This window comes from Macrobrachium rosenbergii, chromosome 30 (genome assembly GCF_040412425.1).
Source record: "Macrobrachium rosenbergii isolate ZJJX-2024 chromosome 30, ASM4041242v1, whole genome shotgun sequence".
Taxonomy (NCBI): domain Eukaryota; kingdom Metazoa; phylum Arthropoda; class Malacostraca; order Decapoda; family Palaemonidae; genus Macrobrachium; species Macrobrachium rosenbergii.
Genome location: NC_089770.1, coordinates 22,966,010 through 22,988,164, shown reverse-complemented (window position 1 = coordinate 22,988,164; position 22,155 = coordinate 22,966,010). Strand labels below are relative to the sequence as shown.

At 35.4% G+C, this 22,155-nt stretch overlaps 1 protein-coding gene across 1 annotated transcript in view; it reads right to left on the bottom strand.

Annotated features, from left to right (window-relative positions):
• The window catches only part of LOC136854838 (uncharacterized), a 21,729-nt gene extending 7,601 nt beyond the window's left edge, over positions 1-14,128 (bottom strand). Inside the window, exon 1 of the mRNA XM_067131373.1 lies at positions 13,793-14,128. Within this exon, the coding sequence (XP_066987474.1) occupies positions 13,793-14,128 (336 nt within the window). The remainder of the gene's footprint in view (positions 1-13,792) is intronic.
• Positions 14,129-22,155: the final 8,027 nt, after the last annotated feature.

Here is a 22,155-nt window from a genome sequence, read left to right as displayed (position 1 = left end):
GTTAATGGTCCAGAAACGACTGACTCAGTCCTGGCGAGACAGCGCCGAATACAGCTCCAGATGAGAAGCCAACACCACACGTGAAAATAAAACAAGCTCATTGTAATTAAAACTATACAACAAGTCAGAAATGTCGGGGAGGAGGAAACAGGGTCATTATGTTCCAAAAAAAATAAATAATTACTGCCAAAGTGACTTATTCAAAACAAATTAATTTACTTTAAATTTAACACATACTGACAATATATATATATATATATTGTCCTTATTCAGATAAAAAGGGTACAAATTTACAAATATATAAAAACAATGACACAATGAAAACACAGGTGGCAAAAGTTTGACTAAAAACAGATGTAAATAATAGGGAGAAGGAAATACTTTAATAAACATTAGGCAATAAACAACCATGTTGATGGAGACTGGTTGGTAAGTGTAGGAAAACCGGTTTAATCATTATAGATTCAAAGATCATTAATTCCTCCTCATTCTGTACTTGTCCTAAAACTTTAAAATCTTTAACATCAAATTCGTTTTACAAATCTTTACATGAGTTCTTATATTGGAGTGGTCAGGACTAGACAATCTACTTCCAGTTCTGTAGCTCTCCCCCTAATGAGAGCAGATTCGAACCCTTAGTAGTATCATGGTGTATCCGATATGTGTGCCCAGACTACATCTGGGACAGGTGTATTATTAAATACCTTAGATGCAAGCAGGGGACTCACTCTATCCTTAAACTTGTATAAGGATCTGATGGTTCGTGGGTTCTTCGGAATCTTTTAAGCTTAATGCTGGTAATTCTTTTTGAAGGAAACCAAGACATTTTCTTCTAAATTCATTTTCATGCAAGAAGGGGAATTTTGCATACAGATGTAGTTTGGGAGCCGTATGTATTACAGGTGGATCATTTATCTTGAGTTTAAGCAGTTTATTGAGAAATCTATAAAATATGACGAGTGGAAAGCAGTTATTTTTGAAGTAATTGGTTAAGAACGTGATTTCATTGTGTTGGTTCCTACACTTATCAGCCAGTCTTCATCAACACGGTTGTTTATTGCCTGTTTGTACATTTCCTTATAACTTTAATTTACCTGTTTTTATTCCAACTTTTACCACCAATATGGGTAGGTGTCCTGTGTTTTCATGGTGTCATCGTTTTTGTTATATACTTGTAAATTTTTCACACGTTTTATTTTACTACTGACAAAATGTATACAATTATTTATTATTTTTACCGCTTTCAGTCTTGAGAATACATCATGCGATGTGGAACGTCGGCTTTAGAATAAATGCAATCATATCAAATCGCCTTTCCTGAAAATCTGCATCGTGTATATATATATATATATATATATATATATATATATATATATATATATATATATATATATATATATATATATATATCTATATATATATATAGATATATATATCTATATATATATATCTATATATATATATATATATATATATATATATATATATATATATATATAAATATATATATATATATATATATATATATATATATATATATATATATATATATATATATATATATATATATATATATATATATATATATAATATATATATATTGACAACTCCTTTGCAGTCTATTATTTCCTTATTAGTTTTCTTAGTCTTATGTCTGGTATTTCTTTCTTTCTTAGGGAATGTAAAACAAAGTTCTCCAATTGAAAGGTGATTTGAATTTATGCAGTGCTCTGGACGTTTCCACTCCTATCCTCATTGGTACAGAGATTCAGTGGAAGTATTTTTTTTACACAAATCTAAACTACAAGTAGAAAGGTGGCAACCAATCAAAATCTGGGGAAGAGGAGGGAACGTTGCAGTGGCCGTTGACCAATCAGGAGAAGGGGAAGCTGTGGGAGTTCTAGAGTCAGGTGTATTATGGATGTCCCGTAGATGGCAAACAGCCGGGAGTGTGTATAATTCTGTAATGCATGTTCCTCTCTGATATAATAAAGAGCTTCCAAAGAGGATAGAGAGTGAATGTGATAATGACGAGGTAAATACATCATGCAGAATTGGATAATGTCAGAGAATTCGGATTAGGTTAATTAAGAGAGAGAGAGAGAGAGCCATGAATATCCTTTTCCGGTCTATACTGGGTTGGCAGGGATTGCGTTTCAGAGGAGAATCATTATCAAATGTAATTAACCAAGTAATTTGGCAACTGTAGTTCCAAAGTTTATTTTGAATGACATCATCTTAATGACAGTGTAATTGCACTGTCATCTGTTGCTCAAATCATGCCATAGTCAAGTTAGGGTTAACTATTTTTTTAATTTTATTAATTATTTGTAATGTTTAAGCATATTTGTAATATATATATATATATATATATATATATATATATATATACAGTATATATATATATGTATATATAATATATATATACATATACTCTATATATATACTATAGATATTTATATGTATATATAAAATTGTAATAGCCACAATGCCCACTTATCTTCTCGAATTCTTCGCGCTTTTTGGATGCGCTTGTTACTACAAAGCCTTGGATCCAAGTTGAAGATATGAAGCTATTACGATGTCCGGTAGCAGGAAACAACCCGCATCCCGTAATCACAACGAGGACTAGGATCTAAGGCTTTGCAGTGACAAGCATATCCAAAAAGTGCGAAAACTCGAGAAGTTAAGAAGGCATTGTGGCTATTACAATGACATGTATCTGGTAAAAAGTGACCAGTAGATGCTATATATATATATATATATATGGTTCCCTACCTTTAGAGCGACGTCATTTTGAGCGATGTCGTTTTGAGCGATGTCATATTGGGCGAAACGGTTTTGAACGATACAATAAGAGCGAATGGTATTTTGAGCGAAGGTTTATTTTAAGCGAATACTTCGATGATGTTTTTACGTTACTAGGAACAAACGGTTATTCAGCTTAATGGCTGTTAAGTCGTTTTTACATTATTAGGAACAAATGGTTTATTTATTTTTTTATTTTCTTATTCTGGAAATTCAACACAGTTTATGATTCAGTTCAACCCATCATGGAGATTCTAGTTTCTAGTCGTGGTAAAAACAAAATTGCTTATAATGGATTTATTTATCGGAAGGATAAAGCTATACAAACGACGATTTCTTGGCGGTGTGAAGTGAAAGGCTGCAAAGGGCGGTTGAGCACCACGTTGGAGTATGAAAGAGACAGAAATTGCAGAGAGAGAGAGGAGAACACTCGCATACACCCCAACCTGTTAAAGTCAGTGAGGAAATAGTTAAAGGAAAAATCTGCAAAGCTGCTGAAGCGTCACATGATCCACCAAGACGCATACTCCAGGACGCTATTGCTGGTCTACCAGATGAAGTTGCGGCAAAGATTTTTACGATTCATGCATTGATAAAAGAAAGTATAATACCTTGCATATATGCTTTACTCACTAATAAATGCGAAGAAAGTTACAGGGTAGTATTTAACGAATTGAAATCCATCGAGCCTTCTCTTGATCCTATCACCGTTATGATAGACTTTGAAATTGCTACAAAAATGCTATAACATCGGTATTCCCAAGTTCTAGCATAGCAAGATGTTTCTTCCATCTAGGACAGAGTGTATGGAAAAAGGTTAACAACTTGGGATTGAGAGAAAAATATGTCAGTGAAGAAAATATTAGAACGCTAATTAAAATGATGACTTGCACAGCCTTCCTCCCTACATGTGATGTCATAAGAGGCTTTGAAGCCATACGAAATATGGAAAATTACGATGAATGCCTTGACGATGTTTTTGATATTTCGAAGATAACTATCTTGGGCGCCCATTGACAAACAACCGTAGAAGAAGGCCTAAATTCCCGTTACCTTGGTGGAATGTCTATAACAGAGTTCAGTCGGATCTCCCGCGTACAAATAATTCTGTGGAGGGGTGGCACAGTGCTTTTCAAGGCAGTCTGTCTTGCTGTTACCCGACAGTTTGGCTCTTAATAGAGGCTTTAAGAAGGGAAGAGAGCCTACAAAGAACTAAATATTTTGGAATAATTTCCGGAGAACCGAGACGTAAGAAAACAAAATATGATGCGATGGAAAAAAGAATTAAAAGCATAATTGATTCTAGAGATACCTTAGATATTACTACTTTTCTGAGACACCTTTCCTACAATATTACATTTTGATTGAAAGCTTCCAGAATGTATATACAGTATTTTCTCCATGGATTATATATCCCTTAGTTTTAATTATCAAAAAAATAAGTATTTGTTATTTGAAATATTTTAATAAAAATCACCTTATATCTCAGTTATTTGATATATTTTAATAAAAGTGTTATTTGAGAAAAAATGTAATAAAAAACGACCTTATATTTTATTTATCGAAATATTATATTTTCATGTAATCTTTGTAAATGGTTATTAGATACTTGTTAATAAAAAAGACGAATGAAAAATTCTATTATTTATTATTTTCAACTTTGTATCGCTCAATTTATGATATATTTAACAGTGCTAGTTCGATCAATCTGACATCGCTCAATTGGTATCGCTCAATATGACTTATTTGATACTTCTCCCAAAATGACATCGCTCTAAACGACATCGCTCAAAATGACTTCGCTCAAACGACTGGGCACGATATATATATATATATATATATATATATATATATATATATATATATATATATATATATATATATACATATATATATATATATATAGTTATATATATATATATATACATACATATATATATATATATATATAAATATATATAGTTATATATATATATAGTTATATCTACAGAATATAGATATATATAATATATATATATATATTATATATATAAACTATATCTTAGTTATACATTATATATATATATATATATATATATATATATATATATATATATATATATATATATATATATATTTCTAATATTACAATGCCCTCTTAACTTCTCGAAATCTTCATGAAGATTTCGAGAAGTTAAGAGGCATTGTGGCTATTAGAATTACATGTGTGTCTGGTAAAAGTGACCAGTAGATTCTACATATATATATATATATATATATATATATATATATATATATATATATATATATATATATATGTATGTATGTATGTATGTATGTATGTATCTAATAAAAGGAGCCCATACATGAAGACCAAAAGGGTAGAAATTATAGCGTTATATTTCGAAGACAACTGTCTTCCTGAACTGACAGTAATGGATTAGGAAGTAGAGAATAGTGCTATATATACAGTTCAATGAAAGTTCCGGAAGTTGGCCGCTACCTGTCTCTTGTTGACAGCTTCTTCTTAGTCTTCTTAAAAGCTGGTTGGAGGAAGATTTTATCAGTCAGATCTGAATCTCGGGCTCCTTTTGAGAGGTTCATAGAGTTTCTTTGTTTAATCAGCGCTGATTCTATTTTCTGGCCGTTGAACCGACAATTGCTGCTATAAATTATACGTGACATATTCCAGTTTATTCTATGATTATGATTATTTATGTGGTTAGAAATAACTGAGCTCTGTTGGCCATATCTTACTTGTACGTTTGTGTTGTATTAGTTTTTGGGGAGAGTGATTTACCTGTAAATCCAATGTAGGATTGTTCACAGTTAAGGCAAAGGACTTTTTATACCCCTGTGTCTTTTGGGACTAGCTTTTGTTGGACGTTAATTAGGGATTTGGCTTGGGTATTTGGGTAGGTAAAAACAAAACGGTTAGAATTTCCAAGTGTCTGTGTCTACGTCTTAATCCTGTCCAGGTTTGGGATTTTGATTTTATTGCTGGACGTCTCTCTGGTCATGTTTTAAGGGGGTAGGTAGAAAATGGTGTTTGCTTTAATATGGATAGCTTTCTCAGTTATATGATCGTGGTACTTGAACGGTGACAGCTGCTTTCTGATTAGTTCAAATTCCTTTTCTAGGAATTCCTGGGAGCAAATCCGTAAGGCTCTTAAGAACAAATTGCTGGCTACTCCAATTTTGATAGAATTATCATGATAACTAAAATAGTGAATATATGAAAGTGAAAATGTGGGTTTTCTCTGTACTGTAAATTTGTATTCTGTCGTGTGTCTAATTATTAAAACATCAAGGAAAGGAATTTTGTTGTTTGTTTCCCATTCAAATTTGAATTTGATTCTGGGCACTAATGCATTTAATTTTGAAAGAAAATCGTTGAATTTTCCCCATTTATCATCCCAAATATGTTAGGATATCATCCACATATCTCATCCACAGCTTACCTTTAGGTTTTTGGCATTTATTATTATAGTTTCAATATATATATATATATATATATATATATATATATATATATATATATATATATATATATATATATATATATATATATATATATATATATAAGAGAGAGAGAGAGAGAGAGAGAGAGAGAGAGAAGAGAGAGAGAGAGAGAGAGATTCAGATATTCAGAATATATTAATAATTGTGTCCACATTATTAACATGAAACCCTTCCTTTGATCTGACACGGGTGCCTAAATATACTCGCGTATATTGTTTTTGATGTGCAGATAGTTAGGATGTGCGTTAATGTGGTAATTGGATAATTTATGAAAACTCCCAGTGGTCTCAGTGGCATGTGTCGGTATGAATTGTTAGTTTATTACTATTATTATTTTTTGTTGTTGTCCGTGAATGCTGAGTAATATGATTGCAACGTCGAAATTTCTAAGATATTCTCTTAGTTTTCTTTGGAATTATTGTGTCATTTTCACTTTTTTTTTTTTCTAACTGAATAATTTAGGAATTGTTAGCTCGAGAAATGTGTAGTGTTGAAAATCTTAATTCCTTTCACAAGCAACCTTTTGAAACCTCTGTGTGATTCTCTGAACCCGAGAAACAGGGGATTTTATCAGTTCCAGACTTTTGAGAGCAGATGTTGGCATTGCTCAATATTGCGTGTATTCCCAGTACCTTACAAACTTCTCCTTGTAGTATACAGATACTGTGCTGAGGATGCCATTTCCAGTGCAGTACTAGGATATACTGACATTTTGATTCTTCTTTTAAGACTAATCAAGGAATTGTTAATTGGAGAAATGCATTGCATGCAGAATTTTGATCCCTTCCAAAAGCAACCTTGTGGAACCCTCTAACTAATCGATATAATAGTATTAGTTCCAAATTTTCTGAGAGCTGACTCTGGCACTTTCCAGTTTTGCCTGTATTCCCAGTCATTTACATCAGCTTACTTTTAGTTTGGAGATACCGAGTTGACGATCCGATCTCCAAAAGTGCAGTATTCTAATTGGTCACGCTTTCAGTCCAACTACGATCAGAATTTGAAATTCCTTGAGGAACCCTGCGTTTTCAATTTTAACCTTCTTACGTAGATACAGCATCGAGGTTGCAAGCTGGAGAGGCAGTCTAGAATAGTAGTTTACAATCTCCTCTGCCAGCGGACTTCTGAAATCTGCAACTTCTTTTCCCAGTACTGTGATTGTATTTTTAAGAAGGTCCATCATTTAGGTTATAAGAACAAGAAACATTTGGCTAATAATCCACTTCCTCTATGATTATTCGATCCTTCATTAAAAGATACATGATCATGCGTTGTGATGATAAACAAGAATATAGAAAATTGCAAATATTGTGATAAAGTACAAATATTGTGATTGTATACATGAAGCTTGTTACCAGTCACTTTTCAATTCTAGTTTTATTGCTATTCTGATTTGTTTTTCTCTCCTAATTTCATGTTATAGCCCCCAACTGTATAACCAGTATGGTCACAGTATTTTGGTTTAGTATGTATGTATAAGCCTTTGTTTATATATATCGCATATGCCGGCGGTGTGTAAGGCAACTCGGAGTTTAAGACCCCCCCCCTCTATTTTTCATGTAAAAATATAAGTTTAGAGGTATGTTCGCTGTATAAGGTGACCACCAATTTATTAAATTAAATAACACTATCAGCTCATCTAAGTTAGTTGGTACATAAATAAAATCAATAATTATTGGAATTATCATACCAATAAATGTATAAAATCAGTATCTTCAAGATTTTGTTATTTTGGCAATACTCACCATTACATAAAAATACTTTTGTATTCCCTTAGGAAAAATATATGGTAAAACCATCATGACAAGTGCTGAACGCCTGTGACGTCACTATCGGCGGAGTAATACCGAGACCACCGAGAGACAAGGCCTGTTCGATGTTTTGTGACGTAGGCAACGGTAGTCCGAGCGAGTCGCTAGCACTGACTACCATACCAGACGAAAGAAATGTAAACAAAACGTCACTAAAATAGAACTTTGTTGTTTACCAGTCTTGGTAATAAGTTAATTTTCCTTATTTTTCTCTTCTACAGTAATTTGTGTACACAAAATAATGCTAATTCGAAACACAGGTTATGAGGTTAATATAAAATACTGAACCAAAAGAATTTATTTACAGTTACAATATAGTATATAATGAAGTACCAACATCTTTATCGTTACATTACAAAAATATTTATACATAAATAGTGTTAACGTCAAATTACAAGACGGCATTAGTTTACTGTACATACATCACAAAAAATGGTTTATTCTAATATATGTGAATGAAATAACTTTATAATCATTTACAGTTAGCAATATTTCGTAGTTAAGGTTTCTAACTTTCTCTTTTTAGTGAAGTTTTTGTTGGCAACAATGGAGTTATTTTCTTCCGAACAATAATTATTCAATAAAACGTTAGTGGACGCCTATATTATTAATTTTGCTATCTTTTCTGTACTATGACCTTCATCGCAAAAATCATTTTGAAATAAGGCTTCGTCATCAGCAAGAGCATTATATATCACCGTCGATGCCAAATTTCTCTGACTACTTGATGTTTTGAATTTAGGTGTTTGTGTTAATTTATTAATGATGATATAACTATACCTTACCATATTTGCTGTAATATCATTTGGGCATAATAACGAACCCTTACTGATACCAACAAGGTAATTGTGGTTCTCTGATAAATTCTCATTATCTGGACATGTTATCAAATCTTTACAAGCGATGCATTTTTCTTTTTTGAAAAGTACGTAACAACAATAGCCTGCCAAATAAATTATTATAGAAAACCATTGCAATAATCAGTATCACTTTGTGTTACTTTCAAAGATATATCCTATATACAAAACTCCTGTCTATAACTGGTACTCTCTAATTCGTTCCATTTCAAATTATTAAAACTTCTCAGCCTTACATTTTTATTGTGGAAAGGTAATTCTTGCTTTAACACAGGCATCATCCTAAGCTTCTTTTCACATTCAAACACTTGACGTACGGAAATATTGTACTGACCACCTGCTAGTTGACGATATTGACCAAACCTTGCCTCTAGATTATCTGTTTGAAATTTTCCTGTCAACACATAACTCATTTTCAATTCAGATATACAGTATTCCGTTATTTCTAATATTGCACAAGTTGTATATTTCAGTGCTGTGAATGTTTCCACCAAATTCTTTTACGCCATCCCACTTTTGTAGCCATTCGTAGAAATAGTTGAGAAATGGACATTTTATGTCATGAGCGTTATTACTTATTGGAGTAGCATATTTATTATTTAACCTCTGACCTTTATATGGGGATTTTACATTCATTATTGTCCACCAGATGTAAAAAATGTTGATATATTCTGCAACTTCTGAATAAAAAGGCACACAGTGATTTTTTCCAAGAGTTAATAAAGCTTGAATGAAATACTCATTGAATATTTGTAAAACTAAGTGAACAGTTTGTTTCTCAAAGGTGGAGGCGGATAACGCTTTTAATGACAGTTTATAAGAATGTTTCAGAAGTAAACCATCTTCTATCACATGAATTTTTTTCAAAGAACTGAATGGTGCATAAAGAATTTCATTTTCTAAAATATTACTTTCATCAAAGGAGAACCGAGGGAACTTCATTGTTTTATTTACATCTTTTTGACCAAGCCAATTATTTCTGATACATTTCAACAAGTGTACTGAATCATAAACGAAAAAAAGGGGCCTGTTACTCTGAAATGGGTGGGGATACACTATAGACAGTTGTGGAGGACTGGCAAAATAAGACATTGCTTTCCCATTGATAGCATTGTTGTCTATTACAACACAAAACATGGTGAAACCTATTTTTTCTAAGCCTATAATTACCTTCTTCAGTGTGCAGTGCAGAACATCAGCTTTCATGCATTTAGTGGGAATGATATGTACTACTACTTTGAATTTGGACTTTACACTGTTCAACATAAAAACGAAAGCACTTGTTGCAGCTTCACTACTGTCAAAGGCTGAACCGACAATATTTCCCCCTTTTTAGTCAAAATATGGTTTCAAGTGAATTTCATCCACCATCAGTATCACTGTTTTGTCACTGGATAGTAACGATCTACATTTATTCTTGATGCACATCAGAAAATTTGAATAATTTTGTTCTGATGCTGGGCTGAACTGTTTGGAAACACAAACTCTCCTGATGGTATAGTAACTAGGCAATATTAGGAATCGCTTATCTCTCAAGAGTCTGTAACTTTGTGGGGAACAATTATATAACAAAGAAGACAATATTACCAGCTCTGATGAATAATAAAATTTATTCAGAGTCATTAACTGCAGTTGTTCAAATACGAATTTCAGCACGGGCAAGTGTTTAAATGACTGATCATCTAAAATTATTGCCAAAAATGAAATAACTAATTTTATAACAGCAATACTACTGCAGGTTTTAGAAGTACATTCAGCAATGTTGGCTGTCTGCAAGTTATCCAATACCTGCTCAGTGATATTCGTATCATGAGCCTCTGTAGGAATGTTGAAATCTCCTAAGCGACGTACTTCAACGTCATGAACAAATGCATGTACTGCGCAGTTAGCCTTAATCATTAATGACACTATTATTCTAGGACAAGGGGATTGTACAACACGACAAATTAAGAGATATTCATCTTGTTGTACTACTGTCCAATACTGTCTGTCAAGAAATTGAAACTTTTCCAATAGTTCTGTGACAGAATTAAATTCTCGTGCTTCTCTATATGAAATATCTTCTAAGCTTGCTACTAATGCAGCCTGCATTGCTGACTCTTCTCTCCAGCCTTTCTTCAAATCCGGTGGCTCTCTTTGATATGATGAAGTAGATAAGTGCGTAGGACAATTAGGAAACTGGGATGGAATGGCCCCTTCATGGAGCTACAATACTGCCAGCTTTGCTTGAAGAGTCGTCCCCGTTTTTTCATCATAATACGAAGTTTCCCACCTAATGTCCTCGGGTACAAAATGCAGACTGGAAACCTGATAAAAGATTTGCAAAATTTCAACTAGTGTCCAGCTGCAAGTGTTATAACAACACAATTATATTCATACAGTGTTTATAGTGATGACAATTAAAGGAGCAGATTACAATGAAATTCTCTCCCTCGAAATCCAGTGAACTTCCCCAACATTTAAACCACTAAAAAAGGTATGATATATGATACTCACTCTGCTGTAATTTGTTGGAGCGTAATTATCCCTCTTGATTGCGCGAAACCATTTTGAAGATAGGCGGGCATCTTTAGGGAATGAAAATACACTAACTGTCAGCCTGGTTTTATAATTCCCCTTGCAGTTGGGAACCACACAACGGTAGGGCATTGTGGCGTACAGTATGCTGTTGCATTAAAATGTACTCAATGCTTACCTGTGGAAGAGGAAAGATCGTCTTTTAATATTTGCACAATGTGTATATGATCATCGAAACATAGTTATGCAATGAGGTTAGGTTAGGTTAGTTATTGAAATTCCTTCTGCAGGCTCCTCTTTTGTACCTGTAACCCTTAGAATGCTAGGCAAGTCTAATTTTATACACCATAACCAATCTAGGCCCAATATGGATTGCCCTTACCTTTGACTACTGTCAATGGTAACTGTAATATATGGAGGCTTAGGTAAACATGGTTCAAGTTTGCTGATGTTTATCGTCATCTTCCAAGAGTTGAGTTGATATAGGCTACACTGGGAGTCCTTTGATGTAGGCTACACTGGGAATTGCCTTAGGCTACACTGGGAATTAGGCTACACTGGGAGTCGTTTGATGTAGGCTACACTGGGAGTCATTTGATGTAGGCTACACTGGGAGTCCTTTTATGTACGCTACACTGGGAATTGCCTTAGGCTACACTGGGAGTCCTTTGATGTAGGCTACACTGGGAGTCCTTTAATGTAGGCTACACTGGGAATTGCCTTAGGCTACACTGGGAATTGCCTTAGGCTACATTGGGAGTCCTTTGATGTAGGCTACATGAGGAATTGCCTTAGGCTACACTGGGAATCATTTGATGTAGGCTACACCGGGAATTGCCTTAGGCTACACTGGGAGTCCTTTGATGTAGGCTAGCCTATATTAGATTCTCTTAAGTCTAGTTTATATGAATTCCTCCTAAATTCAATCTAGGCTAAGCCAGTTGTTCTTTATGTTGCATCTTACCTTGTTGCTCACAGCTGACCTAAATCCCTTTTCCAGAATACAGCTTTCTTAGGCTATACCTGAGTGTAGGTTATACTTACACATGCCTACTATGCATTTCTGGCAAAAAATAGTGTGTTTTTCTTTAATATCTCCCATACTAATTACTTGATCAGAATGGTACTTTGACAAAACACTCTTGAGACCTTCCCCTAATTTTTGATACTATAATGCATTGGAAAATCTCTTTAATTAAGGTGTTTACTCTTGGCCTAATAAAGCCTAAGCCAAGTGAATCGGGTAAGTAGGTACAGCAATTCGAATGCCTACACTCCCCCGTCCCTCCCCTCTCCTTCCCTCCCTCTGTCTTGACCCTCCTCCTATCCCTCCAGTAACCCCCTTACCTATTCTCTCCGGCGTCGCTTACTCTACCTTTTCTCTAACCTGTTATATTTGTTAATAACTGATAGAATTGATATGTTGGATTCTTGTTATAATTCTTATTAACATTTCATGATATTGTTGTATTTCGTCAGGGTGTATAAGGAGTTTGCAGCCTTTAGCTTCTTTATCCAACTTGATGAACCTGCCCTGAGGGCTTCTTAAATCCTTAAGTTTCGTGCGATATACGGCTACGACTTGGAAAGATAACCAAAATTAAATCTCATAATACAGCTTAAGACCCATCATACAGTTACAAGAGATTCAGATATCTAAAGCCAAGCTTAATTCCTTTTTTAAGGTGTAGACAGCATAAATTGCATTGAACAGCCATGCAGAATTATCTTCATCTAATGTATCTCCAATCTGCATTCCCTTTCGTTTTACTGTTATTTTTCATAACTGGGCTACCTTATCTGCTGGTGCCCCTGGTATCTATACCTATTAAGACAAAAATAGTAATAGTGATAGCAGTTGTAATAATCATGATAAAGATGATAATCATGATAAAGATGTTAATGATAAGAGAAGCATGATAAAAGTTTCTCTCTCTGTCTCTCTCTCTCTCTCTCTCTCTCTCTAATGTGAAATAATTATCGCCATCAGTTGGAAAGTAAAGGAAACAATTGAACAAAAATCACAAAAAAATTTATTCCTAATCGTCATCACTGTCAAGGAACAGATCATCCTCATCATCACTGTTTATGGTGATGATTATACATAGGATCTACAGGTCTTTGGATGTTATCATTTGACCAGTATGCTTCCTCGAAGGCTCTGGACCGTCTTATTGCACCGTCCCACACTTCCCTTGTTGCACTAACCTTCGCTTCCTCTATTCTGGCCTGTAAATCTGCCCGAGTGAATCGCTACTGCAATGAGGAACGCACACGTCTTTTCATAAAGCCCCAGACCTGCTCAATAGCATTGAGCTCAGGATGAGCAGGTGGTTGTCGGGCGACTTCATGTCCCCATGAACGGATGATGATGTCAATATTATACACAGGTAGTGGGCGGTTTTGCTTGAAGATTTGCAACAGCTCAGGGCGTGTGGAGTTTGGAGGGAATGGTATCTGGCGGCACGTCAACCATTTCATGATATCTGCTTTAATGGTGGAGGAGTTTGGGCAACGACTATCTTCGCTCAATTGGTTGTGGTAGGGTGCATTATCAAGCACAAGCACTGCTGGCTCAGGCAATGATGGAAGAAGTTGGGACGTGAGCCAACGAACGAAGAGGTCGGCATTCATTTCGCCATGGTAGTCACCAGTTTTGTTTTTTTGTAGGAAAACACAAGAATGATTCCTCAATGAAACCATCTTCTGTGCCTGCAGCAACAAGCACAAAACGCTCCCCTTCTCCGGGAGGGACCTGCCGACTGTATGTGGCACTTGTCATGGACTGTGTGGCATCAACCCACTCGCTGCTAGGATGCATCCTCGTGGTGAACCATGTTTCATCGATGTATACCACCTTTCTCCCCTCCTTCCGATATTCATTAAGTGCTCGGAGAGTGCGAATGCGCCAGCACACTCAAGAGTTTCCTTTTTGACATACATTTTCCGTTGTGTGGTCTTATAGCAGAACCCCATGTCATGTAGTAATCGCCACACTGATGATTCTGATTTTCCAGCTGGGATGATGCCGTTTTCACGTAAACCCTGTGTCAGACTTTTAATGGTGAATGTGTTTTTCTTAGCGAATTCACCGTGTACATAGCGGCGAATGGCACCGATAGCAAAATTATCAAAGGCACTTGGTGTGGGTGTCGGGGTACCATGTGTCGTTGACGGGTAATTGTCTGTTCCAGGTGGTGCTGTTCCCATGCTTCGCTGTAAAAGTGAATGCACTGTCGTCGTCTTCATGCCCATGACGTCTGCAATACGTTCATAAGGCCTGTGTGGAAAACACAGTAGCTGTAGAATACAAACAGAATTATACTGTGACACAAATAAATATAATATTTAAAACTATGATAAAAAATCTGCGAACTACAAAATTTGTTGGATTGATATGCACAATTACACACACACACACACACACACACACACACACACACACACACACATATATATATATATATATATATATATATATATATATATATATATATATATATATATATATATATACATAAGGAGTGAATTATAGGGTAAATATTAAGATTTACTTATTCAGTAATATGCTTGTGTTTCTTATGCCACATTGTGTTATTGTGTGTGTCCAACAAACCTGAAGCTTCTCTTACCTGTTAAGACTAATCCTTATTTTAGTGTTAGCTTGTTCCATTTTGTATATGGAATGGAGACGTAATGCAAATGCATTTTTGCGTTTACGCGGGCAAAGTAACATGCCAGTCATGAATATGATGGGAAAACCTCCTCAGTCAAACAAACACTGAGACAACAAACTGCTTAGGCATAAACCATAGCAGATACCCAAACTACGATAGTTAATGGTTAAGTGAGCCAGTACACCGAAAAATTTTCAGTCAACTTATATAACACTTGATTACATTTACTCTACCTTTCAAGGAGGTAAAGCCAATCAATCCTGCCTTTGGAAAACGTGCGTTTCATTATTTTTCCACAGTTAAAAGAATCTTAACGAAACCATAATTCGACCTTCTTGACTTCCAAAACCATGCTTTATTTTCCCCGTTACTTTTTTTACAATATTATCATTATGGATTTTCGAATGAATATCCTCGTGATGGCAAATATATTGGAAAATACCAATGTTAAAGGTGGATATTATGGAAAATATTAGATAAGACATTCGCAAAGTGAGAGAAGAGAGGGAGGGAGAGCGAAGTGAGGGAGGGTCAGCATACGTTCGATTGTTTAACAAACTTACCAAAAAGATTTGGCTTTGGCTTTACTAGGACAAGAGTAAACACCTTAATTAACGGGATTTTCCAATGCATTATAGTATCAAAAATTAGGGGGAGGTCTATAGAGTGCTGTGTCAAAGTAATATTCTGATCAAATAATTAGTATGGGAGATATTAAAGAAAAACACACTATTTTTTGCCTGAAATCCATAGTAACTTACTTCACCTTATTGGACAAACCTAACTGAATGTTTGTCTGAGCTCCCTACGAGGCGTAGCTGTGGTACCAGTATAATGAATGCAGATTTTATATTGCAGTCGAAAGTTATCCAAATGCCATCATGAGACAAAAGTCAAATACCTGTTGTAGTGAACTTATTGTTGAGTTTATCCACTTACCGTCGTAAGTTCGTCCAATAAAAGACACAAGATCTATCCCAGGCACGCTACTTCACTATGTTATATATTTTTATGGTCCAGTTCAAAAATAAAGTAACGGAATGGTGAAAAATATTGGAACACAAGTGATGCAAGGAAGGAAGCGGGAAAGAGAAAGAGTCGCCGGCTTAGGACTACCAGGGTTGACGTCATCACGTCATGACGTCATATCCAATAGGCCTTGTCTCTCAGTGGTCTTGGTAATACCCGATGGAAGTAGATCCGCATGAATGTATTCCTTTAAGATTGGGTATAACCCTGATATTAAGGATAACTGGGAACTATCGATATCACAAAACCCTTTAGTTTGATTATAAAATACTATCGAGGAAATATTGGCCTTCAGTAAACAAGGCTTGTAAGTCAAGCACGAATGGGAACTACGAGCACGACTATGTTTCGTAAACAAGAAAGTTAGACTACCCTGATTTACCCTTTCGGTAACTTCAAATTATCTATCAGTGTTAAAAGGACACTGTATAATAAGTATCAATAACAAAATTGCCTAATTTTTTTGTCTTATAATAATGGTACACTGGAAAAACTTGTAACAAGCTGAGAGATGGCACATCCTAATGACTAATTACTGTAATTATAGTTGTTTTGTTTACAGTATTGAAAGTTGTGTCGCTAGAGATTCACTTGAATTACCAGCGGTTTTATCCGTTATTACAGTAGTTTTGTTTACAGTGTCGATAGTTGTGACGATAGTCAACTGATGATAAACTATCGACACTTCAGGGGTCAGCCTATCGTTAAAGATCCCGTCAGGATTTAAAGTTTGCTTTTTATACTCGTCGTATAAGACGACCCCCTATTTTGGGGGAGATTTTTAAAGGTTAAAAGGTCGTCTTATATACTGGCATATATGGTATGTATATAGATATATGTATAGATGTAGATATACATAGATATATATAGATATATACATATACTCGTATATACATTATATATATTTATATATATTATATATATATATATATATATATATATATATATATATATATATATATATATATTTTATGTATTATGTATATATAAAAATATACATATATATTATATATTATATATATATATAAAATATACATATATATATATATACACATGCAACCATACATACATTTTCTTTCTTTCAACATACGCCTCTTGCCTCTTGGGAGCTCGAAAGGTACATCCTTTCTTTTTTTTTTTTCCTAGGTCTCAGCAGATGCTAATACCTAACTTGCGTTGGTGAGCTATGTGCTGCAGTTTGGGAGGGAAGCAAAGCATGGATCCTTCAAACGGGATTTATACTGGCGAGTGGTTCCACCCCCTCTGTTTTCATTCTTTTGTAGGCTATATATTGTTACAGTTAGCAGTGGCTAAAAAATGAACTCGCCTGTTTTGTCATACGCCCAACCAAAATTCCACCGTCAACGAACAGGGCGAAATAAAGGAAACATGCGAACTGGGGAAACAGGATTAAAACCCAGGGCCTTCATTAATTCATATATTTACAATTACAGTTAAATCAATGGAGTGGATAGAATAATGGCACATTATATTGGGAATTAATGAACTTCCACATTAACTGTAGGATTTTTCATCTACAGTTTAACAGGGCTCTTGATTGGAAACAGCGGAATATGCAACACGCAAGACACTGAACTCCTCTCTGCAATTGAGAAAAAACAATACTAGGTCACTCTAGCATAAATTATGCACAACCTAACGAATTAATATTCTATAAGGCAGAAGGCTCAGGGAGGGATTTTTAATTCATGACTAACTGCTTATGGAATTCAGTACCCAAAGGCGTAAATCACTAAAATTGCCAGACGTAGGAAATTTACAAGACATTGGAATTTCAGCAAAAGAATTGAGAGAATTGAGAAAATAAGCTGTCTGGAACCCCTCTGTCAGTCATATACCTGCTTGACTTATAATGTGCCCTCATAGCATGAAAGCGAGGTTGACTTCCAGTCTTAGTGGATTCTTCTACTGGAGTGGATTCTTTTACTGGAGTAATGTCTGAGTCCACAAGGGGTTCACTGCACCAAGTTGGGAGAGCATCTCCCAGCTCTTGAAGAAGTGTGCTCTCGGTGGCTGTCTGATCACAACTCGCCTCTCTGTCATCTCCTGGGCAACCTTGACCTCATCCAGCCACTGTAAACTGGGTTGGGGCCATTTTTTCCAGTCTGTGCCGTACTATCTGAAAATGAAAGAGCCCACCAGAAAAACAGATTGGAGGCACAGGAAGGAATCACAAAGGCAAGAATTTTTATGGGAGTGCCTGGGAGGGTGACAGACAAAAGGTACAATGGCAGGGGAATTTCCTGTCTAGCTGAGCGGAGAAATCTCTCACTCCAAACCTAAGAGTCCCCGCTAAGGGCTTCAACAAATTAATTAGATGAAGCGGCACAAATAAACATTACTATTGAAAAAGACCTGGGTTCGATCCTGATGTGAGTCAGAAATTTATTTCTGTTCCACACGTGATAATGTGTTGATTATTTCTAGCTTATTCACTCAGAAGGGATAATTCGAATGAAATGCCGTCAGTTGGGTCATTGCTGAGTCGGGAAGTTGGGGAAAACTCGCTGGTATGCAAGCAGTTAGCTTGCCCAGGTAATTCCTCGGGTGCAGTTGCTCTCAGGTTCTAACTTCTATTAGACTTGTGTGGCCTAGTGGGCAGCGCCCTTGTCTTTCAATTGAAAGACCTGGGTTGATCCTGATGTGAGTGAGAAAATATATATATATATATATATATATATATATATATATATATATATATATATATATATGATATATATATATATATATATATATATATATATATATATATATATATATATATATATATATATATATATATATATAGTGTGTGTGTGTGTGTGTGTATAATCAGTCAACACACAGTATAGAAATAAAACCTTGTGGTACACAAACAAACGTCTGTATAAATCTTGCTCTGGGCTGGATCCCATATTCTGTCCACTATAGCAAGGCCCTATAAAGCATTTCTCTTTTTTCATTTTCTCTGACTTCAACTGCTCTTCAGTGTTGCTATAATGGAGTAATCCACTCTCCCCCAACCACCCATTTCCCTCTCCCCAGATCTGATCTGACGCAATCATCACGAGATGCTATGCTCTCTCTCTCTCTCTCTCTCTCTCTCTCTCTCTCTCTCTCTCTCTCTCTCTCTCTCTCTGTCACACTTCAGTATTAGATTTTTTCTCCACTTGCACTGTGCTTACCTTGTTATGTTTTCTCTCGTTATCCTACCTGTACTAGGTAACAATATTATGGAAAGCATTCCGAAATTATCATGCCAGGATGATCATTAAAATGAACGAGAAAAACTGCAACGATTTCGTTATATATGACTGTTTTAAAACTCACAAAGCTTTTGAGAGTAAATCTAATAATTCCGTCGATAATCATTCCGTTTTATTTTCTCCCCGTACTATCATCTGTAAGCTCAGTGCAGAATTTTGCAAGGAGACTAGTAATGAAAGGCATCATTAAGGCTAAGGATTAACGCGTATGCTTTTAATTAAACTATGCAAAAATGAGATGACTATCAGTTTCCCCGAATGCACATTTATTATGCTTCTGTGTTACTCAGGAACTTTCTTGCAATGGAGCTGTTATCCGTTTAAAGGCGAAAGACGGGAAAGAACCAAAAACATACCTCTGATTAAGAATAAAGCAGCCAACGAAAAACCTACGGTACAAGAACAAGAATTGGAAGAAGAAAGACCTGATAAAAAGGGGAACCCTTAGACGCAAGTGTTTCGGTAGCGAATCCACCCCTTCACCACAAAAAAAGAAATACCAATGACAAATAAACGCAGTAAAACAAAGAGGGACACGGCACCCAGGAAAGGAAAATGACAGAGGATGGAGGAGCACTTCAGTTTTGACACACTTTTAAATGACGCTTAACATTTTCCTCTCCCACACTTGGGGTCCACTTTATCCTTTTACTGTAGGTTTCTGTGTACGAAATCGACGACTGTTTTCAGGGTTTTGTTTGGTTGAACTCGTCATATGGTTTTTATCTTTTACATCATTTGGACTTGCACACAGGTTCAGCATAATAGTTTCATTGTATGTTAGTTTTTAAGTTAGTGATAAAAATAAAGGAAAGCACACAAGAGGTTAACGAGTTCCATAAGTCTGCTTGTTAAAGGGATGGGAACCTGGTTCAAACGACTGTTTCTGGAGCTCACAAATTACTGATAAAAATAATGTATGCTCATGGACAAAACCTGAAGAAAAAGATAGGAACCCAAGCACACCTATTCTTTTTCCAGAAAGGACAGCGATTCCCACATATTCAGATAAAAAAAATACAAGTGAAGATATGCTCCATAACAAGTCAAAATTTATAGATAATCGTAATATCAGTGATGAAACCATTAGACCAGTTCCACTTGAATCCCACTGTAATCAACAGTATATAATTCCATGAATTATTAATCCAATAACATATCAACACTCAGCTGAACTGGCTGCACAGCCAGCGCTCATTATAATAAAATAGGAATTGATGTATCAGGTACACCTGTGTGATTTCTGGTGGGATCTGACGATATGTTAATAACGTTGATTTGATCATTCGTATGTTCATAATTTCATCGCTTTTCGGAAAAATGTATAATTAAATATCCAGCACGCGTGGGTATGAACACATTTAATGGAAATGTCGACGCAATTTGTGTGAAATATGTTTACTGTGGTACATCTTCGTAGCAGCCACATCCCCAATAAACTTTCAGGTAATCCCTTTTTCATTTCAGAATCGCAAACACATGCACAGACATATGTGTGCGCGTGTTCGGGTGTGCATTATGTATATAATATATATGTTTACATGTTATGATTATACTTGTATATAATGTTTATATTTAGAAATTAAAATCCCGTTGTGTTTTGGAAATATATGTTAAAAAGCAAAAATTCGCTACAGTTTCAAGACAAACCGGTCTGTTCTTCTGGTGATTACAGTATAATACAATAAACGAAGGAAGGTTACAAATGTTAAGAGAGGGCGATTAAATTTTTATCGCCATCTTTGGTCATTACCAAACTGCCACTCTAAAAACAACAGCTGTTAAATATTCAACGACCTGACAGTCTTGTTAAGGTTGGCTGCTTGAATTACATAATAAGGCAACAATCTGTCAAACTTATAGTTCCAATAATTTAAGTTAAAATTAGGTACTGCCCTAATGGGGGCAGCTTCAACTATTTTCCTTTCCTGTGTGTTGTTTGCTTTAAATAACAATTTACTCTTTTGTCAATCAGCACTATGGCTAGTTGATGATATTTGCATGAATAAAGCATTATTTACGTCTCCCCTTCGCTGAAAAACAGATCTTCCTGATTCCCCTAAATAGACATCTTTGCAATCTGCCCAAGGGACATAGTACACTTCTTTTTGTTTTCGTCCCCAGCATTATTATAATTGATCAGACTCCTATTGTACACGGATACCTGTAAACAGCATTAGTATTTACCTTTCTTGACCACCTGATCCCAAACCTTTGACGAGGTGGGGGGAGGGGGGCTTGGGGATCCACTGTAGGGAGAGTAAGCTCTTTTACGCTTACTCTCTCTGTTGTGGCTTCAACCGAACTTCGGGACCTAAAACTCTTTTACTCTTCCTCATATTAGTTTTCCTCTTCCCATCTTCCTCTTTCGTTGATGACCTTTGCATGGCATTGAATTACGGAAACCGTTGTTCTTGTAACTTTGAAGGAGGGTGGACTCCTTTCCCAGTTAGAGCTAGAATATTGTTTGAGTCGTTGAACATAAATATACAATTACCTCTGATAGTAAAATTACCCCTTCCTTGGGCAATGAATAAAATGAGAATTTTTACACTTAAAATATTTATCGAAAAGTTATTCATGCACCCCTGAACGCCATAGACAACATACAGTAGAACATATAACCTGAAAAGGTCCACATTACGCAATGTACTCCAACGGATCTCAGTCACAGTATGGAGTGGGATAT